Below are 27,200 nucleotides of genomic sequence, written 5' to 3' on the forward strand. Positions count from 1 at the left end.
TAGAGATAAGGACTACTATCCCACAACTGCTTGATCCGAAATGAGAACTGGCTTATGGCTTTTAGGAAAGCCACACAAAACAGGGGAAGATCTGTGAACAGTCTCCCATCCTTTCATTGATTCTCAGCTCTCCCAAAGTCTGCATAAACAGCCCAAGATCTTTGTCTTAAGATGCAAGAATACTGTCTTACCTTTACGCCTCAAATTTGCTGTAATGAGAGCATCTTTAACTAGATTAAATACAATAAGCATCAACACAAGTCACCATGATCTTGTGTAAATGGATCTCTTCATACTCCACACAATATACCTAATTAACCCAAAACCTATGGCCACAAACTATACCAAAAGTAAGAAAAAGGGTGGGTGAATAAGGACCTGGATCCAGTGAAGCATTTAATTCATGATGCAAGAACTGCTAAAGTAAGAACATGATTCCATACGTATTTCCAAAATATCTTGCTACAACCTTTATTACAAGCTTGTCTCTAGGACCAGTATTATAAATGTATTATTTAAGAAATACTGCTAAATCTACCACCTCCCACCAACAGTTCAAAATAGCCTAACATTTCTAACAGGCTGTTTCCTATTTGCACTGTTACAGTAGCAATTGTGTTTAATTGCACAATAAAACTTCAGAGTTGTTCTCAAAGACAATAATGTGAATGCTAAATGCATACAGTAGATCAATTCCAGCTGCCCCAGACAAGCACACCGAGCGCAGTGGTTCAGGAAATTTCATCATGACCTCATACACTTTTACTGCTTTTTTTGCCTTCACACTGTGCATGAGAAAAACAGGCTCTTTTTTCATCTCTGGTGTTTCCATTATTTTTTAAACATGATGAAATAAGTAAGTTTGACTGAAGTTTAAAGAACTATGTTGTGAGGAACCTGAAATTAATCAACTGAGAAAAAACTAACATTACCCTTTACCATGAAAAAAAAAATCCAAGTTTCTCTCTCTTTTTTCAGCTTGTTGGCCTTTGCTTTGGCACAAATGCAAACATGCAAAGCCTTTAGCATAAAACCAGAAGCAGGACAGACAGCAGCAAGACTGGTTAATAGCATTTGCCTCTAAACAGCTATTATTGGTTCTAAAAAACAGAAGTCTGTAATCAGAAAGGCTGCAGCTATTTCACATCATTTTCCTGGTGTCTAAAGGCTGGATGCTGCAGTCCTATATACAGGATTCATGGGTTTTCCCACCACCTACAAATTAATCTTACATTCAGAGCACAACAGAGGCTAAAAGAGGGCTCCATCCAATACTTTATCTTTGCTTATGCCACTGGCATCCTGATTTTTGCGTAACACAGTTCAACAATTATGAGTACTAGAGTATCACTTAGTTTCTTTCCTGGTAAGTAAGAACTCCTCAAATTAAAGGTTATAATCTTTCATGTTGTAATAGTTAATGAATACATTTAAAGTATCATCACTCTAATAAAGGATTACTTAGGAAACCGCAAGAAAAAGAAAACTAATTTACTGTAAGAATTACCTTGACTTTTTAGATTTCATTTTGAAAATAATTAAGTTTTTAAATGTATGTTACTATTTTTAGTGACATACTGGAAAAACTATTCTGATCTCCATGGTGTTAATCATCTACTTACAGCACAGAAGCTATGAAATGCAGCAAGGTGAGCACTCCATCGCTTAGCCCACCAAGTCACCTCTACTAGAGGTGGCAGCAAGGGGCAATTCCACAGCGCTGCCTCCAGTCAGAACGAAAAAGGCTGCAATGCTGACTAAAGTCAGAGGTGAACATGGACCCTCCCTACTGTATATTTTATTGCTTGCTTCCTGACAAAAAGCAAAAAGCTTTGGAGGATAGCTGCATTCAAACCAGTTCTTTGCCTTCTGATTTCTCCTCACTGCTTCCATTTCCCTGAGCTGTTAATTATTTTGTAAAAAAAGACCTCAAGTAAAACAACGTAACAGTCATTTATAAGGGATGAGTGTGAGCAACTAAACCAATTTGTTTATGTTAGATTTAGAGATGACAATAGTTTTTCTCATCTTTTGTTATACATAAAATACTACTAAAAAAGTATTAGTGGTAATAAGAAGTGTGCTGAAACCCTGCATTCTTGGTGCAGAACAAAAACACGTAAGGAAACTATGCCCGAACTCTGCTGAGAAACTCATCTTTAAGACATGTATTGATGTCTCAATGTCTGGCAAATACAGCTGTCTTTCCTACAATACTGGAAGGAATTCAAGGTTCAACAGCCTTCTGCAATTTTTAGAAGCAATCTATGTTTGCTAACATATGCCACCAGGATGAATTGCAAAAGTAGTTTAATGCACAGATGCTGCAGTACTAAACATAACTGCTTTGCCCTACTAATGCTATTTTGTAGATAGTAGCAGGACCAAAGGAAAAGTGCCAAACCATAAAATCCCAGCTCAAACCCATTAACTAGTCATTTGTACTTGATATTTAAAAAGGCATTGAAGGCAAAAACATAATGTAAGCATCTGCAGGAAGACCTATGCTGGAGATGTTTGTGAAGGGCTGCATCCCCTGGAAGGGACCCCACAATTTATCAGGGGAACCATGCCAGAAGCAGCTGTGGAGACGATGTCACTAAGTGACTACGATGCCCCGTACCCCTGCACCACTGGGGAGGAGGCAGAAGAGTTAGGAGTGTAGTTAAGCCAGGGAAGAAGGTGGGGTTAGTTTCCTTTTAATTTATTATCTGGCATCAATAAATTAGATTAGTTTTTCTCAAGTTGAGTCTATTTTGCCTGTGGCAGTAATAGGTGAGCCTTATCCCTGTCCTTACCGTGACCTATGAGCTTTCTTTATTGTGTTTTCTTACCCTGTCCTGCTGAGGAGGTAGTGAGAGAGCAGCTTGGTGGGCACCTGGTGGCCAGGCAAGATCAACTCATCTCACCTTATTTATAAGGATTTGAATAAGTCTGAATTCCTACGTCTAGGAATTCAGTTTCTCACAGACCTAACACAACAGCTACTGATCAGTCACAAACAGATCTGCATCAAACAGATCCTGTCAGTCACATTGCTCTTAACACATCTCATTCTATAACTTCAAAATACTGCCCAAACAGCAACTAATCCTCTCACTCATGCAATAGATGCTTATCCTCAGAGATATGAAGTAACTACCACAGATGCAAGACAAAGCAAAGTTTTAACCTTTACTGTCCCCGCCTGGATAAGCAAACCCAACTACAAGACACAAACATATCTTAAAAGCTTGCATTTCCTGATGACTGAGGTCAGGATCAGTGAGGTGAGCTTAAGCCCCTGCAGAATGTGAACAACTTTTAAGTACCTTCATAAGGAATAATCCTTCTAAGGATTGTCCCTCAGCTGGGAGCAGGGTGGGGACTGCCAAAGGTCACTCAAATTAACATTCAAGAACAACAGAAATGCAATGGAGGAGGTGACAGCTGTAATTGAAAGCCCAGATAATGACAGAGGAAGGGGAAGAGAATCAGGACGGTTTTGTAGAGGTCTTTGGACTATAGAAGTATGGGGCTTCTTACTTCAGGCAGAGAGACTAGGAAGCTCTCAAATCCCACAGGGTAGGCAATAATTTTTTTTGTCAAGAGAGAGTAGAGAGGTATTAATAGAAGGATAGATTGAAATCAGGTCAAGGGAAATTCTGCCTGCAAAGGGAGCAAACAGTGCATAGTGAAATCTTGGCTTCTTAGTCTGCTCACTCCCTCGTATCACTATCGCTGTCTAGAAAAGATGGAACAGACTGAGCAGACTTCACCTGGCAACAAACCTGGCTGACATAGCCCCAGCACAGGATTTTAACTACAAGGTGGTAGAAACTCTACCATTATTTTTCTTCCTGCATGAAGTGAGGGAGAAAAGGAAGAACAATAGGTGAAAAATCCCAGAAGAAGCCAATCCTTCCCACCCCCACCATTTCCTTCCTCTTCTGCTCTACCTTTGCCAGCATGGGCTCCCGCAGTGCCTACTGCAATGCCAGCCCATGACTTCCACTCCATCATCTGCACTAGTTGAGATTTATTAGTGCTCTAAATTGCCCTTCGCCCACACACTACGCAAGCCCCAAGTCGGAGCATGTCAAGAGAAGATTACATAAGGAAGTCAATGCCAGGTTTTCAAGGGTGATGTTCTTACAAGGCAAGGTGAACCCTGCCAGCACCTACTCACAACTGTCAGGGCCCATTCAAAGCAAACTGCAAAACCAGAGTAAGTACTACTTAAAGAGAGTTCCTTGTCCTGACACAAAGCCTCAGTTCTCAGTCACTTACAGCTTACACATACCTCCAGCTAGCAGGCACCCTGCTCAGGGCAGCAGAATCAGACAAGTCAAATCAATCACAGCTGTGGACTCAACAGGGTCCAGTGGGAAAGGGAGACAAACTCCTTGCAGGACATTGTACCTACACAAACTCCTCTACCCTTGCATTTCAGAAAAAAGTAGACTGCAATAAGTTATTTTTAACAAAGTTAACTATAGAAATAGCACTTTTGTCCTTTCAGTGGACAAAAAAGCTGCTAAGTGATCACAGACCTTGTTTATTATTTTTCTTTTAAGACAACCTTTTCTACTTGAAAATCAAAGGTAAACTTCAGATTTTCACTATCATAAAATTTGAACTATAAGCATCATAAGACTGGCAAGTTAAAGAAAAGCTACTAGAAATTACTATAGCTCAGAAAAATTCCAAACTGCTATCTCTACTTGACTCTCTAGTCATTTTTTTCTTCCCTACCCAAATACATCTCCTGTAAACACATACACAGCTAGTGTTTCTTCCTTCGCAGAACAAGCACCACAGTGCACACAAAACAAGACTATTTGCTGGTCCAAAAGGAAGTAAAAGTAACCAGCAGACCAGCGACATTGGCTCCGCAAAATAAACAAATGGTACTTCCTATCCTGCCTTTCCAGTTCACGGGCAATCAGTGCTGCCTCCCAAACTCATTGCCATTATAACACTTTTCAGCACAGGACTGCTTCTGCTTTTGTCATGCAAAGAAATTATCTTAAAGGCTGGTTGCTATTTTTAGAGGCAGCATTAGAAACTACACAAATCAGGTCCATATTGTGAGCTCATACACCTTAATGGAGGTGAAGATGTTCAATCACACACTCACATAACACACACCTACTGTGTACTTTCAATTGAAAAACACCATTTAAGGAGTTCTTGAGCTGTCTCTTCATTTACTTGAATTGTAAGCTTGAGAATAGATTATACAGTGCTGCAAGCTCACAAAAAAAAGTGGTTTGCTTCATTAGATTCACTGTACATTTATTTTAATAAAAACACTTGACCTTTCCTTCCTCTCTGTTCCCACCTCTTCTAAGGCACATCCAGGAATTTTCCCCTTGCCAATAGTCAGGGGCCACTTGACAAGAGCAAGATTTAAATATACAGGAACTCCATTTTAGAGCTAAAAGAATCTACTTTTCAGTTTTCTTCCCATATTTGAGATGTGCTGAAGAATGGTAAACACTGCAAATCTTTGTCAAAAGCCATTGCAAGGGGAACAGTGAGAATATGAACCTTTAAATAGTACAATTACACAGGAGAAATCTTTCATGTCTTATTCTGGCATTTCAAGGCTTATTATAGAATATTCAGCTCCCCCTTTTGTCTCTGACTTGCCCCCACAGTTCCTGCACAGTCCAACTGGCTGCTCATATAACTCAAAACAAATTATAGTGCTCAAAATATAATTAAGATTCATGCTATGTAGAAAGCCATCAACTAATTTGATGATTAAGTGTTTTCCATGTTTATTATAACTCTAATCATAACCACTACTAGACCAGGAAAGGGTAAATTTCACCAGTATTTTAATAAAACACAGCTTTGTTATTTATCCACCGTTCCAATAACTACAGTCCAGATACAGAGTGCCGTAATTATCAGTGATCTAGAGACACAACATTGCTTCAGCTAAGAGAAGATTCAGTGAGCAACTGAGTATTTTCAACTGCAGCCTATAAAAGGTTCCTGGTATTACAGTATGAATAAATACAACTGTATTTTAAGGACACAAAACACCTCTTCAGAATTTGATGAACGACATTTATGTCAATGGAAATGTAAACACACAGTTTTGCTTCTAGTGTTACTGCTCGAATGCCTATACTACTCAAAATCATTATTTGGAGCAAGTGTTTCTGGAAAAGGCACCCGCTCCTCATTAGCTAGGGGGAAGATTGGTTTAGAGCATTCTAAACCCAGTTACAGCTGCACTAGCCGAGTTTCCAGCAAAGCAAGTTTGAAAACTGAAGACAACATAAGCAGATATTAATTTAAATGCTACTTATGTAGCTTAACAAAGTTGTCTACTTTTGTGGCTCAAGCAAATACATATAGTCTTAGTGCTAACAACCTGCAGTTACTTGGCCTAGAGAGGAACATTCAATCAGCTTGCATAAACTTATGTCTGTTTCTCACAGTTCTCTCATCAAGCTAACAACCCAGCTGTTACACCTCATTGCACCGCAATGTACATCACTCCATAAGTTTCTTGTCAGAAGGCAGACCTGCAGAAACTAGAAATTGCAATGTAAGAGAACATGCAAGAGCTGTCTCAGTCTTTTCAGAACTATGTCAGGAAATTCTCCATACCAGGCCTGCAATTTTTTAAAATTTATTTTCTGTTCCATAAACAACATATTACCAAGACACAAGAAGCCTGGAAGGCAATGGGAAGAGGACTTTGAGAATGAGAGATAATATGGCCCCAATATTTTGGAGAACTGACAGCTTGAGTGTTTAGGGTCACTTAATAGCTCACAGACCAATGACAGCTCAAAGCTGGTAAAGTATCACTTAACAGCTGACAGCCTAAGTAAGTTTGACATAAGGAACATCCACAATTACTATACTGTTACAGATAAGCAAGTAGTAATTATTGATCAATTAACTTGAACCTGCAAATCAAATCTGAATTGGTAATAAAACTCAATTAGTGCTTACTAATAGTAAATTCAGGAAGTTATCATTCATTGACCTGATTTCCCCCTTCACTTCCTCTATAACATGGCTACACAAGGTAAACTTTGCCATTAACAGTCAGTTTCTCATGACATAAAGCCTTCTTAATACTTCTTTATTGAAAACTTCTAAGTGTTATTTCAGCTGTTTAGATTGTGCAAAGTCTGTACTGTGTTACCTGCTATTAGCTGTCCACCCTAATCTCCCTTGACTTTTTAAAACAGCCAAGTCTCTGGTTCATCTACTTCAACTTAAAGAGATTAAGGTCACTTCTGCGCTACTATTATACGTACTTTACTTCCAACTGTAACATCTAACTTAAGATGCAAACTTTCAGGCACACAAGGTTTTGGCAGGGCCACTCAAGGTCACTGCTGTGGAATTGACAGCAAGCAGGTGGCTCTGTTGTGTATTTCTGAGAGACCACAACAAGTAACTTCCCAGCTCTCTGCAGCAAAGCAACACCAGAAGCTTGACAAGCGTCCTCATTGTCAAGGGAATATATTTAGCAATACTACGAGGCACCCACACCAAAACATCAAAGTCTCCAAGACTTTAAATTAAATTTGAACTCCAGCAAGACATGTTGCTAGCACACTATCTAGATTCTACCAAGCATCCTTCAGCTATGTTGCAGTTAAACACTAAAACACATGTATTTAGGATCTTATACACAAGTGAATTAAATTGTTCTCTCAGTTTCAACAGAGAATTCTGCCTACTGAAATAGAAGCATGTTAGATTTCTCAAGCAAGACCCCAGAAGAAGCAAGAAAACTTGTTCCTCTATTTGAAAGATAATAGCATGCACCAGTCTCCAGAGGTTTTAGTACTGCATGTGATAAACAATATAACTGAAGGCACAATAAAACCTCAAGTATGCAATAACATAAACCATAGATCAGGCAAAGTGTTGAATGTGTTGTTTATTGAAATTCAAATTCCATAGTACATCATAGATTAAATAGTTAAAAACTGCTTGTTTACTATCATACAATGTTCAGAAGTCTCTCAAAACACCTCTTTGGACAAAGGTAAGAGTCAAATTCAAGCACAATTCCCCAAGCAGAATGCTAGGGGTGGAAGCAAGCTTCAGAGCACTGACTGTACACAACACTACACGAAGCATGATAGCACACAACATCATTATTCTCTGCTGCAACACACGCTTCAAAGAAAAATTCTATACAATGCTTACTACCATTATGGGCAAACCCCTACTATATCAGTGGGACATATTAGTCTCAGACCCTGCTCCTTCAAGACTTCAGTACTCTACATAAGAGTACAGACTTACAGTTCTGGGTTCTGTGATGTTTTATACTGTAGAGCTGAAACAAAATTTGAGACTATTACCAGTAAACAGTCATAAACAGCAAGAGCAAGCTGACTAGGTCTTGCTCTTATGCTCACCGATGCTGACACACAAGGTGTCACCTGAGGTCAAACAACTATGAATGTCAACAACAGCGATGTCTTAGATTACTTTGAAGAAATCCAGCCCTGTTCAATGTCTTTATCAATGACCTGGATGCACTCATAGCAAGTTCACTGATGACACTAAGCTGGGTGGAAGCGTCCATCTGCTGGAGGGTAGGGAGGCTCTCCTAAGGGATCTGAACAGGCTGGACCGCTGGGCTGAGACCAATGGCATGAGGTTTAACAAGGCCAAATGCCGGACCCTGCACTTGGGGCACAACAACCCTGTGCAACTACAGACTAGGCAAAGTCTGGCTAGAAAGCTGCCCAGAGAAGGACCTGGGGGTGTTGACTGACAGCCAGCAGTGTACCCAGGTGGCCAAGAAGGCCAATGACATCTGGGCTTGTATCAGAAATGGTATGACCAGCAGGTCCAGGGAAGTTATTCTCCCTCTGTGCTCAGCACTGGTGAGACCGCTCCTCGAATCCTGTGTTCAAGTTCTGGGCCCCTCACCACAAGGAGGATGTTGAGGCTCTGGAGTGAGTCCAGAGAAGAGCAACGGAGCCGGTGAATGGGCTGGAGAACGGGCTGGAGAACAAGTCTTACCAGGAGAGGCTGAGAGAGCTGGGGTTGTTTAGCCTGGAAAAAGAGGAGGCTGAGGCAAGACCTTATTGCCCTCTCCAACTACCTGAGAGGAGGTTGTAGAGAGGAGGGAGCTGGGCTCTTCTTCCAAGTGACAAGGGACAGGACAAGGGGGAATGCCCTCAAGTTCTGCCAGAGGAGGTTCAGGCTGGACATCAGGAAAAAGTTTTTCATGGAAAGGGTCATTGGGCACTGGAACAGGCTGCCCAGGGATGTGGTTGAGTCACCTTCCCTGGTGGTGTTTAAAGGGCAGGTGGATGAGGTGCTGAGGGGCATGGTTTAGTAGTTGACAGGAATGGTTGGATTTGATGATCTCCTGTGGGTCTTTTCCAACCTAGTGATTCTGTGAAGTTTTAGACTGGTTGAGATGGGGGACTAGTGCTTGAACTGCACTGCTCAACATTGTGTGTGCCATCCTGCCTCAACTGAATATACAATTAAGTAAACCAAAACGCAAAAAAGATAAATCTGTCAACTGTAAACTGTTGGCAAGAATCATTCAATTATACTTGTCCTCTATCTCAGGCATTTATACAAGCAAGACACTGGAGGGTAGAAGCATTAGCTTTAATTTGTGCAACTTAAGAATTTCCTTCAGGAAGAGTTCAGTCAACTGACTGGACAAAGAAATCTCCCAACCTTGCATGGCAGTCATCAGTCATGGCTCACCTCACAATAAGATTCCGAGCCAGAACATCAAAAAAGCACAGTAGTGCTGATTCCAAGCAAAGTCAGGATTTACAGTTAAGGATTTCCCTGCTGTATTACTGTTTCCATTTGCAACACTATGTACCGAGGAAGCCTCACAAAGGCACCACTCCCAGCTGCAGTGCACACAGTGGTACTGATGCAAATGCTTATTTTGCTGCAACTGGAAGTGTTGGGGCTTCCACAGAACCAAGAGGGTGCAACATGAAAACATGTAAAACAGCAGGTTTAACCTCAGCAGCCCCTTTGAGTGATGTCTTGTCCTGAAGATTTTGTAATATCCATTGTCGTGAACACCTGTAAGACAGCAAAAGAACAACTTATTTATCTTTGTTCTGTATCATCAACCTCTTTTGTTAAGTAATACTAGATTTCTCCAAACTGTGACAATGGAAAACAAGTTGCAGTCTGCAATTAACACTATCTATCACATGTCAATATCTTATGGTTAGAAGTTAAGTAAATACTATATACATCTAAAAATACAATGTAGTATTCTTTCCTCACATCTAAATTAGCATCTTCAAAAGTAGGTTTTGAAATACAAGTTCATTTTCAATCAAATCCTCTCTTCCTTACCTCTGCACAAGTTGGATGGATACCAATTGTTTCGTCAAGTAATTCCTTGGTGAGACCACATTTTATTGCAGCAGCAAAACCTTGGGTAACTTCACCAGCATTAGGTCCAAGAACATGAAGTCCTATCACACGATTCTTGAAAGCATGTATAAACAAAACAGCAGTTAGTGCTAGGTAAAGTTTAACAAAAGGTCTACACTAACTCCCACTATACTAAAAAATGTTATGCAATAAGGTCAATAGCACGGTCTTTAACGAAAAATTAAATTACTCCAAGGAAAGTAGTTCTGCAGTTCTTTTCAGTCCTCAGGCAAGCCAAATAAAAGACACTAGTCTTTTGGCTGGTCTATAAAGACACTCCCCAAAAGAGAACAGCATAACCATTCCAGCTTACTACTTACGTTGTCAAGTTTATTGCAGATAATCTTTGCATAACATGTATTGTTATCTCTGCCTGGTACTGTCCATTCAAGTGGCCAGAACAAGCTGTGATAAACCTGGAAGGATGACAAGAATAAGAGCATTAGAATGTGATAAATTCATAGAATAATTTGGGTTGGAAAAAACCTTTAAGATCATCAAGTCCATTGATTATGCATTAAGCATTATGTCCACCACTAAACCATGTCCCTAAACACTACGTCTTCTGAATATCTTCAGGGATGGTGACTCAGCCATTTCCCTGGGCAGTTCGAGTGCAGAATTTTTTTCCTAATATTCAAACCTCTCCTGACATAACTTGAGGCCATTTCCTCTCATCCTATCCCTTGCTACATGGGAGAGGAGACCACATCAGCACAATCTCCTTTCAAGGGCCTGCAGAGAGTGATAAGGTCTCCTTTTGGGGAGCTGTAAAAAGCGATAAGGCCTCCTCTCAGCCTCCTCTTTTCCACAGACTAAAGAGCCCCAGTTCCCTCTGTCACTTCCTGTAGACTTGTGCTCCAGAACCTTCACCAGCTTTGTTGCCCTTCTCTGGATCCCAATGTTAGTCAGACATAGTTCCATTTTTTGTGTGTTTACAAGAGGCAGTTTGACATTTAACCCACTAGATTTTTCATAACATACTAGAAAAGACAGCGATTTTTGTTACCCCTGGCCCAAGCAGTCTATCCTACAAAAGTCAGTAGATTTGATTCAAACCAAGCACCTCCAATTTAAATACAAGAAAAACTCTCAAGCTACAAGTTAAACAACTCTTGAGTGCTCTCACCTCCAAGTTTTCCTTTCCATATTCTTCTACGGCTCTTTCTTCAGCTAACCCACAGCAGCCATACTCTAAAGGAGTAAACACCGTCGTTGGTACATTGATATAATCACACTAAAAATAAAAAACAGAATTTATATTTAGACCATACAAGTTCTATACAGTACATAACAGGAAAAGTTTTATTAGTTGTACTATCACTTTTTTTTAACAAAACACTTGCAGTGCCCATAGTCAACTGGACAAAACAACTCATCTTATTGCCATTTTGAGGCAAAAACCATAGAAATAAGTTGAACTCTTATAGCTTTACCTTTATGGAACTACCAGCATAAAGTCTGCGGGCTAGCAACCTTCCTGCTTGAATCGCAACTGGAGTAAGTTCAAGCTTTCCATCCAATATATCTCCAATAGCATAAACATAAGGCACATTGGTTTGTTCTTCATCATTTACAGGTACTTTGCCATTCCTTTAAAACAAGCAGAAAATAAAATAGAGTTCAGTATCATAACCTTCATCAGAGCTCAGCAAAAGCAGAGGACAAGGGAGAAGTATTACAAAGATGTTATTATAAGTACCGAACACATTTTATTGAATGTGTTTATGCCGGTTTTTTTTACTTCAACTGCAAACACTTCAGAGCATCAATTATCTCCAACTCTGACACATGGCTGAAGCCAGTATTCAGTGGGCCAGTTCTGACCTGAGCAACAGTGTGTCTGATGACAATGAAGTTACTCAGACGTCTTTGGACTTATGATCTTTTATTGCTTATTTATACAGCTTGCAACATACATTATTCCCTATGGGGGAACAGTTGCAATATCACGCACATGCTTAACTAAGCTGGCTTAATGAGTTGTTAGAAAAATTAAGATGAGGTTGCAGTAGCTTTCTCCTGAACAACATTATCCTGCCTCTTCCTTTGCACTGGTTTTGTACTCACACCAGGGAGAAAAAAGAAAAAAGTAAAATCTGTAAGCAGCAAAAGTTTTGCTGACTCTTTCAATCCCTAGATTAACTTGCCACATGAGCTGAATATAGCGTTTAATTTACAAGACATTAAACTATTTTATAACTAAAATACATTAAATCCATTCCTTAAGCACAGTGGCCAACAAGTAGGTATTAACTCATTCAGAAAATTTTTTTTATGAAATACATTAAAGAAATTAAGCCAACAGACAACTGTACTCAAATCCAGGAGAGCAAAATTTTTAAAGGGTCACAATTGCCAGGTATAAGAGTGAGGATTTTTAAAAAAAAAGGGCCAGTATCATTAGCTATTGTTAAAGACGTAAAAAACCCCAACCATCACATTCAGTGGTTTAATAGAGTTGAGCAATACTCACTTCTCATTGATTTTAACTCCAATCGTGTCTAAACCAATATTTCTGGTACATGCATCACGACCAACTGCTATCAAAACCTAAAAAAAAATAAAGCATGATAACTTTATGCAAGAAAAGCGCAATCAACAACACTTGATTTAGTCTTCTCAAAAAACTGTGAAGCATGTAACTGAGGTGATTTTTTCCAGAAACTTTTTTAAACAGTCACCAATAGTTCAGGCTCCTCCACGTGTAGCTTGTTTCAGAGAGGCAACAAAACATCAGTATCAGAATGGAAAAAAGCAACAATACTGTTCATATGAACTAAATTGAAGGCACAAAGTTTCATCCGGTTTTCTCACAGGACTCTACTGAAGATGAATATGGAATCTTCATGTATTTTTCTTCTGCCAGTAATTTAGGTGAACAATTTTTCAAGCAAAATTTCCCTTTACTTTTTTCCTGAGCAACTTTTAAAGTCATAGAATAGATAGGGTTGGAAGGGACCTTAAAGATCATTGAGTTCCCTGCCATGGGCAGGGACATCCCACTAGATCAGGTTACCCAAGGTCCCATCCAACCTGGCCTTAAACACCTCCAGGGCATCCACAGCTTCCCTTGGCGAAATATTTTAATGCATTTTCACGTGCCACTATATTCAGTTATTTCAAATCCAGAAGGGCTTACAGTATTATACTCTTCTTCAAAGATTTCTGGTCCCTCAGTAGACTTTGCTGTCACTTTCAGTCTTCCAGGCATGCCTTGCTCCAGCTGTTCAACCTGTATGAATATAATGCAAGCTTAGAATTACCTTAAACAGCAGACCTCACTTGCATTGTCACTTCAAACCTTGACCTACTAATACTAAACTATCGCTCAGCAGTAAAAAACAACTTCATCTCATAAATCATTTATTCCTGTACAGAATAAAAGCCTTCCCAAACAGCACATGCATTCTATGTGTGCTGTTTAAACTAACTTTGCATGGAGAGAAAAAAAATAAAGAAAGCACTTGCCTGAACAGGTACAAACTTCCTGATGAATTTTACGCCATGTGTTTCCATGTAAGCACCTACTTTCTCTGCCATTTCTTGGTCAAAGCCCCGAAGGAGTATAGAACGCACCATCACAGTGACATCTAGACCTAGACCAGCAAGAAATCCTGCACACTCCAGAGCCACATAGGAAGCACCCACAACTAGAGTTTTGCCAGGGCAGTAAGGCAGGGAGAAGAGGTCATCACTAAAACAGAAAAGAAGTAGGAAGTTACAAGGTTCTTTCAAAACAACCTTGTTTGTCTTTGCAAACACTGTATCAGACAAACTTCATTCTATTATGCGTTTTCATCTCACCTTGTAATACAGTATTCTTTATCTCCAGGGATACCCAGGTATCTAGGCCTTTCTCCTGTTGCCAGGACAAAAGTCTCTGCTGTGTGATAGGTTACTTGTCCTTTTCTATTAGTTGCCTGTTTATATAGACAGTTAAGAAGCTTTATCATAGAAACAGATGAAACTAAAAAATTACATAATCTTCCCCCTAAACATTGTGAAAGTGTTTAAGAATCAAGAAGAAGCAGTTTCAAAAAAGAACTAATGCATTCTGAGAAGCCGCACAGGTAACTGAAGAATAATAAATTTAAATCACAAACTATCAGGCTTTTATTTTATTAGTTAAGGGCACTTGAAGCAATTTACTCCTTGAATCCTCCCTGTTTCAATGACTCACAACTTCACTTTCAAGCTATAAGAAGCCACAACAAATCAAGCCCTCCTGCTCCCAACTTCCAATAAAAGACTAATACCATGCCAGTGACAGAATAACACCAATTAGTTCTTGGGCTAACATAGAAAATGAAGTATCTAGTTACATTATTTCAGAGGGCCTAAGACCTAACCTTAAATGAATTCAAACTAATTTTACCTCTAAAGGCCCAATGCATCTGTCTCAAAATCTAACCTTCATTATTGCTCTTTACTTATTTTCCAATACAGATGACTGGAAGCTTCCTTCCCATCAAGTCATCAGGTGAGTCAGGTTAAAAGAAAGGGATCACAGGAGGTCATCTAGCTCAACCTCCTGCTGGAAGTCTTCTACTTCCTTTATAGACCAAGGACACTTAGGCAGATGACCTACATACGTGAATACTAGAACAGTTGGCAGATGAGGTAAGTTTTCAATGCTAGTCTCTTGGTTTGAAACACATGGAGTTCAGCCTTCATAAACTCAAACCAAGAACAGACAATTACACCCACTGAACTGAACAGTTGTCTTCAACACGCAGTTCTTTTAAGTTAACCTTGCTGCAGTATGATTACTTACAGCAAGACTGTGAGCACGTGCTTTGTCTTGCAAAATTGACAGTTTAATTCTTGTGGTGATACGGCATAAGACTCTAGCAGTGCTGTTTATGCAAGTGCTTCATCTGAATTTAAATTTCAATAGTTTTTATGCTTTAGTATGAAGATTTTCCAAGTAGCAAAATTGTACACCACCCCCCCGCCCCCTACTCACTCAGGCTGCAGACCTCAGTCATGAAGCTAGTAACCAAGACCACCTTACCCTAAACCTAAGTTTACAGATATCCACATTACCCTTACATAAAAGTTACTAGGTTTTCAAACACTGGGGCATATACTACAGTACAATAATAATTTAAATCCAAAACTTATTTCACAAATGAGCTTTTTACTTCAGCTGACTTAAGCTGGCAATGTCAAGACAAAGCCTTTTTAGAACATGAGTATTTCCCTCACAACTAAATGTTCTAAACAGCACATACCTTAATTTTGTGTGGTTCAATGAATTCTCCGTAAGAATTGAGGTATGTCACAGACTTCTCTCTTAAGGACACTCGATAGCCCCAGTTTAAAGAACCAATGTAGTTTTGAATTGCTTCTACCATGACCTCCCAGTTGTGTTTAACTGAAACAAGACGTTAATTTCATATTTAAAAGTGCAACAAATCCTTAAGAAAAAACTTAAGTATTATTTATTGTATATCATGCTAAGAAGACATCATTATCAGTAAAGAGGATACATATTAACATCTTGTTCTACTATGCTAATATTTACATTACTTGTTACTGTCTGAAATAAGCCTATTCTAGAAGTTCTTTCATTTAGTTCAGGTAATACAGGGAATAAAAAATAATTAGCTTTCAATCCTAAAGGTTTCAATGACTCAATAAGGAGGATGCCTTTGACTCACATAAGGAAACGACTGAACTCTGCCACTAGTTTACTAGGTGCAAAGTACAAGAACTAGCTTAAGCTCAGTCTCATTTGTACACTGCCTTCGTCTGTCCTCTGTGTTCTTACTAACCTTGTTCTTCATACTGCCAGCCGTATTTCCTTGAATCTTGAAGCGCCTGACCCAGAAGTGCTGCTTGATGCATTAGCTTCTTAGGAATGCAACCTACATTTACACATGTGCCACCAAGTCCTAAGTTGGAAAGAAACATGTTATTACCTATGTGGACAGAATATTTTATTCTTTTCTTATTATGTGCTTTGTATAATCACCCATATAAGTATCATTTGGGGATGTTTGCTATAGTCACACAAGTAACACAAAGCTTGTACTAGAAGAGACATTTTAAAATACAATGAACACGCTAAGCTTACAAGTCTGTATTCAGGTTGAGAGGTTACTACTCTCATTGAGCCAAGAACGGTACAGTGTTTAGTCCTCAACACACACCCAGGATACTTACTCCAGAGTGCGTCAGATTGGCAAGCAAGACCAAAAGCATCACCTAATGTGTGGAATGTGAAGCATTTATTTGTTTGAAATCTTAGCTATGAAGGCACATTCACAGCTCAATTCCACAAAACTTGATCAATGAAGTTCCTTACTCACTGTCAACTGCCAATAGCATTAATAAGGTCAGATAGCAGCTGTCTTTAATGATGGAAAGGTGAGGTATGTACAACCATACAGTCACACTGTTCTAGAGGTGGCCTAGATCAGCTGTCCATGAAATAGAACTAGATGAATTAAAAGGCAAAAAGTCCCTGCAAACATGAGAATGAACACATGCGCACACACTCCAGATGCAATCTGAAAGTGAATAGTACTAGAACAACATCTGACAAAGAACCGAGTCAGAAACGCACAAACCAGAAATAACTGTCCAGAAAAGCAGGCACACCAGGAAAACAACTCCTTTGTTATCTGTGTTCCAGAACCAGAGGAATCCATCCACAATTTTTAAGAATATTAACCCATAGTATCTAACAACTCAGTATGTATTACTGGTACTCAAACATGATAAAATACAAGTTAACAGAAGCTTACCCCATGACGTTCCAAGGGGAGTTGGAACAACATAATCTAATACCATTACTTTCTTTCCCAAGGCAGCAGCTTCCTATAAAAGAGAGACAAGTCAGCATCACTTAATTCCTGTCTGAACAAGAAAGACTGTCCATTCATTTACAGTAACAATATACTTAGCACTAATAGAAGGCTCCTTTGCTAGTTAGTCTGCTATTATACACAGCTCTTCTACCACTTTCACTAGACAAACTTTTAATGCATGCTTGTGTTCAATGCTTCATCCATATGATCCTACACCATCAAAAGCTGTGATCTGAAGAGGGTCTGAGATGGGCTTATCAAACTATGATTCTCCTCTACCTTACCCAAAGAAGTATTTATGCCACTTTATTTCCTTTTCTCTACGGACGGCATGACTGACTTGGCGTGTTCATGAGTGAAAAAAGTGACATTAATAAACTGGAGAAAGTACCTACACCCCTGTCTATTTTCAATACCCAGACGGATGAGCTCTTCCATAACCTTGCTTGACCCCACAGTTGACTCCGCTTGGAGCAGGAGTTTAGACTAGATGTCCTCCTAATGTCCATTCTAACCTGAATAATCCTATGATATTCTACCCAAGGAATTACCAAGCACTTGAGTGAATCTACTCATTGTTTGATCTCAAGGGCTGGGAATAAAAGTTCAGGAGTCTCAAAATTATTTAATAACTCCTGCACAGCTACTGCAACCCTGGCTCAATTTTGACAGGATCTTGTATTCTGAAAGCCTGACCTCTCCCAAGCTGAAAGATTCAGTAATAATCACCAAATTTATAACTCATGTCCCAGAAGGCACAGTAAGGGAAGATGTGAAGAATTCTGCAAATGCCCAGCTAAGATTAGCCAATCGAAGCAGTGCTATGTCACCTTCTCCTGCCTTTGTTCTATTTATCTAGTGAGAACTACACACTTAACTATTGTTGTACAGCAATTACTAAGGCTGTCAAGAACAGCATCACCATGCCCAAACCATCAACTGACAGTCAGGATACCTGGCTGAACAGAAGAGAAAACTCAGTCTATATCTTAGGTCCTGAGACACTCTCAACAACAGCTATTCGTGCAAGAGATACACAATCTCTATCAACATTTCTGAAAATGCCACTAGAAAGAGAACTTGCAGTGAGCCAGTTCCTTGAGAAAACAGCTGAAAGCACCTGATTTTAGATGACTGGTGATACTGAATCCTCAACAGAAAGAATTACTTCCAGAGTAGCCTTTAGGTTTTCCAGACTACTGTTTGGAAGTGTTAAAGTGCCTGCACACTACACACAAAGAACAGATACTTTAAAAAACCCTTTTGCTTCACCCTCGGCCAGGAATCTAGAGCTGTTATTAGGATCAAGACCTGAACAGGCACTGGCTAGAAACTGGTGCACACAGACCACAATCTCCTGAGTAAGCACATTACTAGACCACTGCTAACTGATTAACAGGTTGAACATAATCATCAAAATGATTCATACTGTTGTGATTAATACAGAGACTAATTTTTGAAGTTACATTAAAGAACAGATTGTAAATGAAATTTTCATGTCATACCTTGGAACATGCAAGTCCACCTGAGCCACCACCAATAATAATAAGATCATAATCATAGGGTTCTGCTACTTTGGTATCCCCAAGAAGTTTCTGCAATGATCCATCATTATAAGCCTGTTTAAAAAAAGATCAAATTACCACTCACAGTTCTGAGCAAACAAAAACTGAGTGTCATTGCTTTCTCTGACCTAGATCACCCAGTCTATTACATCACACAAAAATTTAATTATGACCAAATAGATAATTAAGTCAGTATCTCGTCTACTTCCAGTTAATTTTTAAAGAAAAGTTACCTGGTAAGTTGCATCACAGCCACCTATATGTGTTCCATTCACAAATACATTAGGCACTGTCCTCTGATTAGTCAGCTCTGCTAACACTTGCTGAATACTGGGCCCATCATCTAAGAACAGAAGAAACAGGTACAATACAGAACAATTTTCAGGAAGGGAGCTTCTAAAACAACTTGAAGTATTAGAAGTTTTGACTGCAATATACTGTAGGCCTAACAAGAAAGCAATTCTATTTTAAACCATTGCTTTTGTAGATTTCCTGAACATGAGCAAGGCTTCAGAAACTACTTCTCAAATGAGCATGCTTTAATACTGAGAATAAACTGGAACTTCAAGCCATAATTCTACAGGACAGAACAAAGCTGAAGTAATAGATTTTAGTGCCTGCATTTCCTGGTTTCTTATCTGTCTCTTCCTGAGCGTCACACTTCAAACTACACAAAAATTCTTTTCCAGGTATCACAGGAGATCACAGAGACAGCTTTTCTTTCATGAGAATTGTCTGGTTTTAGAGTTTGTTCTCTGCTACTGCACGTAGTTTTGCCCAGAACCTTTGTACTATGATAATATGGGGATGGGAAGAATGAACACGCTCTCCTACTTACCCTAAAGCTACTTTCAGACTTTTTCTACCCACCACACTGTCTTAAACCTTACAGTTTTAAGATTATCATTCTCTGACCTGACGTGTTATCTGAATCATCAGCACTACGCAGGGCCAATTTTGATCTTGCAGCTGTCCAGTAGTAAATGTGGGCATAACAATTTAAAGCAGTCACTTTCACCAACATCTTTTTGCTCCAAGATCACATAATTTTAGTGCCAGAAAATACAGCAATTGCAAGGGAAACATTCTTGACTAGAAGTAATTCCAGAAAAAAATTACAATGCATTGTACTTTGTATCTTGGACTATCATTAGTTCAGAGTATCACAACTTAAAAAGTTAAAAACAGTAAGAAGAGTTGCAATAAATAAGCATATTTTCCTCCCAACACTGCTTAAGCACAAATACCTCAAAAAATGATTGGAAACAAAGTTTTGTAGATAAAAATCCTGATGATAATACACAATCAACAAGTTATCAACAGTGCAATGAAAATGTTGCCAAGAATTATGGTAGAAAATACTTGTTCTTAAAACTACATTTAAAACTATGTGCATTACATACATATATGCATAAAGCACTACACATGTGAAAACCAAAGCATCTGGGGCTTTAAAAAAACTCAAACTAGCAACAGACAAGGTACTGGAATTTACCCTTCCCTCCAACAACTCAGCAACTTTTCCTAGGAAGGTCACCCATGTACCAAGTCAAACATTAACAATTCCTTTAAAGCTATAAAAGAACATGAGGCAGTAGAAAAACATCAGTTTTCTTCCTGTGAAAGAGCTCCTCAGAGAGAAATCAGATCTCACATCCTCTGTCACTTGATGATTTGCACAGAAAGAGTCAAAGCCTTTAGTTATATTAAAATCCTGTACTAAAATCCACACTGAAGCCTAATTGCTTTTATCTCTGCGTATATTATAATTTATTTTAGTTGTTGCATATATCTTTCAGTTAGTTCAAGACAGCTTAAGAAGTCATGCAGTGTCACCCATTTTCAGTTACATTAAGCAGCACACAAGATTTTTTTCTTCTACTTACCAGTTACATCAAGTTCCAAAGCATAGTACTCCACGCGCATAGAGCGGAAGAGTTCTTTCACCTACGATAGAAACAGATACGACACCAGTGCAAAGCTTTCACAAGATCTGATACACAGGTCAGGGTAAAACTTGTTTGTTGGACATACGTGGGCAACTGCTAAGGCTCAGTTATTATGCTCTGAGGGCCTAGCTCTACATGCCTTTGGTAAAGTTTGGCACTACTTCTGTGTTTTAAGGGTTCCTCACTTAAAAGCCAGTCTATTTAACAGCACTCAGATTAAGCACATCACAGCACCCTTCCAACTTTCACTACCTTAAGAAAAAGTTTCTATATACACTTTCCTTAGCTGCAGGCTGCTCCAGCCCTGACGGATACCAAAAGCCATGAGAATAACTGCCAAATGGGAAAGCATCAAGAAGATAAAGTAGCAGCCAAATTCCTTGAAAGTACTAAGGAAAGAAGTTGGAAAAGGGAATATAGGATAACATGCAAACCAGAGTGCATTATAAGAAGCTGCAGAAAGCAGCTCCAAGCATATTGAGCAGTAGGACACCTCTTGCCTACCAGCCCTGCCTTCCCCTTTGGTTCCTGTACTTCAAGGGGGTTTCAGAACAAGCAGAGAACAATTATTGTAAGGAGTCAATGATTTGGGTTTAACATCAGGAAAAGATGGGGAAGGGAAAAAACTGTATGTAAGTAATTGGCTACCTCAAGGAACAAGTGAAGTGATGGTAGATGAAATAAGAACTAATGGTCTTGAACTGTATCAAGATTAGACTGTAGGAAAAGCTTTCCTTAATAGCAAGACTCTGGGACATACTGCCTCGGTAGATGACAATCTTCATCAGCAAGTGGCTTCAAAGTACATTTCAAAAGTGTTTGAACTACTACTCTGAGCCAGAGGAAAGACTCAATTTTTTTTTTTGCCAGCTCCGATTTTTGGTTTGCTGTTTAACAACATCTGTCAGCCTCCAGGACCATGTAGGAGTGGTTCTAACTTGTTCGCCATTGTTCTACTTACTCATTTGTATCTTGCTTGTGAAACATTGAGAGTTAATACCAGAATGCAACAGCTACATTTTTCAACCTTTTAAACTACTATTCTTCTCCATTAAACAGGAGAAGCATTATAAAGATGCTTGGTCATTAAAGAGCTGTTTCCCTCCGGCATCACCATTAATAAAATCAGATATAGTATCACTGGAACATTTCCTAGAAACAGGGTTCATGCATCCAGAAGTCAGCAATAAAGTGTTTTGAGGGGAAGAGGGAATGAAAGTGTTGTGGTTTTTTTTTTTAAACTGCTAAAAAAAAAAAACCCCAAACCCAGCAGCTGGCAGGGAGAAGGACAGGATAGAGACCACAAGTAGAACAAGACAGGACAGATTTAAGACAATGCATTTAGGCATCTTTATTCTCTACTGAAGATATGCAGTAGCAAGAAAAAAAACTCAGACAAATGTCAGCATCCTAACTACAAGTAGCTACTGCACTTCATGCTTATGAATAGATAATGCTTGCACTGTGCTAATGAAATAGAGAAAAGCAACAAGCATATGATCAATTACCAGATCTTCAATGCAGGCAAGAGATTATTTCAGTTTGGAAAATAAAATGATCAAGAGGAGCAGAAAGATAATCATGAGTAATATCTAGATAAGCTGAACAGGAAATGATTTCTGAGAAATACTCACTGGAGCAAACAGCAGCTATATTTACCAGAAAACAATTCTGAAATTAAAAGGAAATAAACCTCTATGTACCATAAACCAGAGAACTTACTACCAGCTACCATTGTAAAAATCAAAAGTGAAAGGAGAAAAAAGAGCTATTAGACCAACTAATGAAGGAAAGACTCGCCAAAAAACTTGAACTGAATAAAACTTACACAAACTCAGGTCAAGAAACTTCTGAGCCACACAGTGCTGTAAGCTTCAACAACACAGAAGAATGTTTCCTTCCCTATACCCTAATCCTAAAAATGTAATTTCTCCAACAAGTGTATGGGACAGGCTTATAGGTTGCACAGTCACTGATATAACTATTTCCCTTCTGACCAATGCAATGGCCTTACCTACCTACTAAACCCTTCCAGTTTTCACAAAAAGATTAGAAAAATTTCCAGATACTACTAAATAGCACATTATTTCTCTGAAACTGAGAAATTGGTCTAACACACTAGAAAATGCTTCCTGGAGATGTCATTAGGCTAGTTAAGCAGGTTTGAAACAAGGTTCACACAGTAAAGTAACAATGGCATTTCCTAGATCTGCTGTTTCTCATATCAGCTAACATTCTATAACAGCTACAGCTGAATTGACCAGTAACCCCTGTGGATACAGACCATAATCAGTAATAGGGTAACAAATAGAATCATTAGCAACTTTTATGCAACCACAGTTTGATTTTTAATTTCAACATTACAGTGTTCAGATTTGGCAATTTTTCATGCTAAAAATCTATGTTTTCTTTGTGTAGTTCCATCTTCCTTAATTTCAATCTTTTCAGGGTGGTAAGACAACAAAGAACAGTCAAGTTAAATTATGACAAGCAAGTAATTGTAAAACCACCCCCTCTCCACTACTGCCTTCCTAAAGCAATTGAACAACAAACTGCATTTGCAGAAAAAAGAACTGCACAATTGCCTTGTCATGCTACTGACTAAACAGAACAGAATCAACTACTTACTTTAGAGACTTTATTTACAGCGCTTTTTTGAAGGAAAGCAGAGTCTTATTTTTTTTCCAGCATGGCTGCATCCATTTGAAATAAATAATTCCTACTACCCTTAAATCAGGCCCTTTTAGAGCACAAGTGTTCTCTCCACTAGTGCTAAACATCATTTTTTCATTAATTCTACCAAAAGCACATCGCTAACAACCATCCCCAGACAGACATAGTGTATACTCTTCATATCTGTCTGTCTTTAAGATCTCAAAACTATGTGATTACAGGCTAAGTATCCAAGCTGTAACTACGCTTTCAAATTATATCCACTTCATTAATTCTACAAACTAGACCAGCTAGCTAGAATGCTGCACTACCCATTGTTCTTCTATTTCTTTCACTAGTTTCTAAGCTTTCAGTGGGAGGGTGTGTTAACTCCCATACTGTCGCTACTCATACTGTCGCAGATTTCTCTGTTTTATCACTTGATGTCTTATGCTTGGCTTCCTTCTCTCATCAGCTTTCTTCCTCTAATTGTCCCTTTGCAATACATACCTCTTCTCTTCCATGTGTTTACTTCATTATATTACCTCTCTCCTGTTCCAAGCAGGAAAGTAAACAAAGTAGATTTGCCTACTAGAAAAATCAGCTCTTCTCTCTTCTAAGTTTATCACCTCTTCCTTCACAAAGATTCACATAGGGTCTTTCAACCCTCCCTCCTAGAAAGGGCCAGAAGAGAGGGCCCTCCTACTCCTGATACTCATTCTTCCCAAGACAATAAACAATATTCTTCACATCTAATTGTTTCCTTGAAGTAAGTAATCCTGCCTAAGGAAGCAACTCTGAAAAAATACAGGAAAAAAAACATTAGGCTGGAATTTAACACAAGTAATTATTTCTCAATGGACAGTACTTAAGCCCCCAACAGAAGGATTTCTCCTCAACAGAAAACATTTTTGTCAACTGGACTAGACCTGAGGAAGGCTCAACCCTATCACTACTACATCTGCCAGAACTCCCCCTAAGTAAGTTAATAATGAAGCAAATTTTAGAAGGATTTGTGCTGCCTACTATGAGATACTATCTATCTGCCAAAACTTCCTTGGAGAAAAGGCACTGGGTTTGCTACCTTATTAATACAAAGAAGCATCCTTTCCCAAAATCTCAGTACGTTGCAAGTGAGACAGCATACATTCATTTAAGTTTTCTACCACAAGGTCATAATATCTTCTCCTTCACAAAAGGAAATAAACCTAACTTACACATGGGAGTGCAACTTCTGAGTGTTTTCCTGGTTGCCAACTCCACTGAGGAACACCAGGACTCAATCCCACACTGCCAATTATGTTTTTCCACCATGGCCACATCAAATATGATATTATGAGGTTTAACCAACACTTCATAACACGCTCTTTGTAAGCAGCTAAGAATCACAATGCCTACAAACGCCCGGATTCTGTATGGGCTGTGACTAGAGAGTGTTGGTATTTAAAATTCTAATGAGGATGTTTTTCTTTAATGACTTGGCCTCACTAGTTACGGCTACCCTGTGATATTGATGCAAAACTAGGGCTAAAAAGATATTTTTCTCAAAGAATCATAATCAGTGTATCAATGTTCAGGTTGTTCTTTCTTTGGGGTTTTTTTTTTTTAAACACATTATGGCCAGGATGTAGAATTTAACTACAGAGTTGACCTCCTCCAAATTTCAAGAACACCATAACATTTACACTCCTCTCTAGGGATGCAACTTTGTCCAACTATTTGAACACCAACGTGCTGGTCAAACTTTTCAAGTAAGAAAGCAACACAACCAGCATCCTGACCTTCAAGTATCATAGAGTGATGGAATGGTTTGAGTTGGAAGGAACTTGAAAGCCCATCCAGTTCCAGCCCTCTGCCGTGGTCAGGGACACCTCCCACCAGATCAGGTTACCCCAAGCCTCCTCCAACCTGGCCTTGAACATCTCCAGCGATGGGGCAGCCACAGCTTTCCTGGGCACCAGATACAAAAACTGTTTCGCTGAGGAACAAGCGCGCTGTGACTAATTTCCCCCACCTTATTCTACTCTTTCACTCACGTGGAGAGAGGGGAGAAGGGCTCAGAGGGCCCGCTCGGGCTTTTGCCTCTCTTGGAGCTTCCAAGAAGCGGCCCCTGGCGCTTCACTCATCCCTCAGCTCAGCGGGACGGATACGGCGCTACACGAACACCGCCTCAAGCTTCCGGGCGCCGTTCCCGGGGCCGGCACCCCCTTTCAAGGGCTGCTCGCCAGCCCTCCTCCTCGCCCCCGGGGCGGAGGCGGCCCTGCCCGCTCCTCGCGGCGAGCCCCCCTCGGCCCGCGCTCGCCAGGGCGGCGGAGGGAGGGACGCGGCTCCCAGGGCCGCCTCACCTTATTGCAGTAAGGGCAGTAGCTCTTGCTGAAGATCATGACGCGGTGGGTGGCGATGAGGGTCCGCACGCGGAGCTTCAGGCCGTCCCAGTCCGGGAGCGGGGTCTGGCCGGGCGGCGGCATGGCGGGGCCGGCAGCGAGCGGCGACCGCGCGGCGCCCGCTCTGACCCTCCGCTCGCCCCGCCCCTTCCGGCGGCCGGCCGGCCCGAACCATCCGCGCACGGGGTGGGGGGGAGCGAAATGCCAAAGCGCGCTTCTCGCCCTTTCTTTCAGTCGCACTCACTAAGAATCACTGCAAAGCAATAAAAAGAACATTCGTGTAATGGATAGAAACGCTACGATTTACCTAAAGGCGATTTAGGAGGGATGAAGTAGTATTTTTTTAAAGCCACCCCTCCCCTCTGAGTGGAGGTGTGGAACAACCCAAGAAGCGGCACGTGAGAAGGCGCATGGGCGGGGGGCGTCTCGCTGCCCGGTGGCGGGGCCGGGAGGGGCCTTCTTGGTCCCACCTGGTCCCACTTGGTGCCACCTGGTCGCACCTGGTCCCACTTGGTGCCACTTGGTGCCACTTGGTGCCACCTGGTCCCACCGCGCCTCAAGAGGCTGCGGAACGACTAGTCGGGGCACACAGGCGCGGGAGCTGCCTCGGGGGTAGTTTGCCTATCCCCCCTCGCCATCCTCATGTCCAGTCTTGAGGTGGGGAGACCGAAAACGCGGGCAAATAAAACGATCTTAGAGTCATTTTGCAGTTGTAGAAAGCGAGCATCCTTTACCAGGGCTGGGCTATACGAAGCAGTCATCTCCATCAACTGTGAGCAGTAAGGCAGGAGCTGGGACAATGTATTTCCCACTGACATGCACTGGTATAAATTTTCCCAGAAATCTTACGCATATTCTAGTAATACTTTCCAAGGGCTGGTTTTAGTGTTATTATGAACTTAACAAGACAAAACTCTTACTCAATTGGAGCTGGCTCCACTTTTTGTAATACTAACTACTTGTACCAGTGGTGGCAGTCACCCCATGTCCAGGTGTGGAAAAACTACCGCAGCGGGGACTGGATTTATCCTCCCCTTGGTGCTCAGTAAATTAGGGCACAGTCCAGGTGGCAAGCTGCCTTCTACAGAGGAAGGGCAGCTTTCCCCTGTCTGCCTTTACCTGCACTTTGGGTCTCATATTGGGCACTGGCAGAGGCTGCCCAGGGAGGTGCTTGATTCACCTTCCCTGGAGGTGTTTAAGGCACGGGTGGACGAGGTGCTAAGGGGCATGGTTTAGTGATTGATGGGAATGGTTGGACTTGATGATCCCGTGGGTCTCTTCCAACCTGGTTATTCTATGATTCTATATGCACAAGGAAGAGAACAAGGGTGCAGGTGGAGCTTCTGTAATAAAATCGATTGCGCCTTGAGAAAACATTTGCCAAGACAGCAGGAAGAAACTCCCTTACTTTTCACATTCCAGGGT

General features: G+C 40.4%; 1 protein-coding gene across 1 annotated transcript; it reads right to left on the bottom strand.

The window, feature by feature from the left end:
- Positions 1-7,885: 7,885 nt before the first annotated feature.
- On the bottom strand, positions 7,886-25,914 carry TXNRD3 (thioredoxin reductase 3). The gene is made up of 17 exons (XM_069865436.1): positions 25,737-25,914; positions 20,677-20,737; positions 19,024-19,133; positions 18,731-18,844; positions 17,163-17,235; positions 16,188-16,307; positions 15,645-15,787; positions 14,215-14,330; positions 13,879-14,104; positions 13,550-13,642; positions 12,884-12,960; positions 11,844-12,000; positions 11,537-11,644; positions 10,728-10,823; positions 10,327-10,461; positions 9,374-10,044; positions 7,886-8,453 (listed from the first exon to the last, which is right to left on the bottom strand). Exons 1-16 carry the CDS (start codon positions 25,857-25,859, stop codon positions 9,982-9,984), a joined length of 1,815 nt encoding a protein of 604 aa, XP_069721537.1. The 5' UTR covers positions 25,860-25,914; the 3' UTR covers positions 7,886-8,453; positions 9,374-9,981.
- Between the last annotated feature and the right edge of the window lie 1,286 nt (positions 25,915-27,200).

This window comes from Phaenicophaeus curvirostris, chromosome 11 (genome assembly GCF_032191515.1).
Source record: "Phaenicophaeus curvirostris isolate KB17595 chromosome 11, BPBGC_Pcur_1.0, whole genome shotgun sequence".
Taxonomy (NCBI): domain Eukaryota; kingdom Metazoa; phylum Chordata; class Aves; order Cuculiformes; family Cuculidae; genus Phaenicophaeus; species Phaenicophaeus curvirostris.

Coding starts and splice junctions, on each gene's coding strand:
- TXNRD3 (XM_069865436.1), bottom strand. CDS start 25,859: ATGCCGCCGCCCGGCCAGACCCCGCTCCCGGACTGGGACGGCCTGAAG. Junction 20,738..25,736: donor ACTGCCCTTACTGCAATAAG/GTGAGGCGGCCC, acceptor TTTCTATCGTAG/GTGAAAGAACTCTTCCGCTC. Junction 10,824..11,536: donor ATGGAAAGGAAAACTTGGAG/GTGAGAGCACTC, acceptor TCATCCTTCCAG/GTTTATCACAGCTTGTTCTG.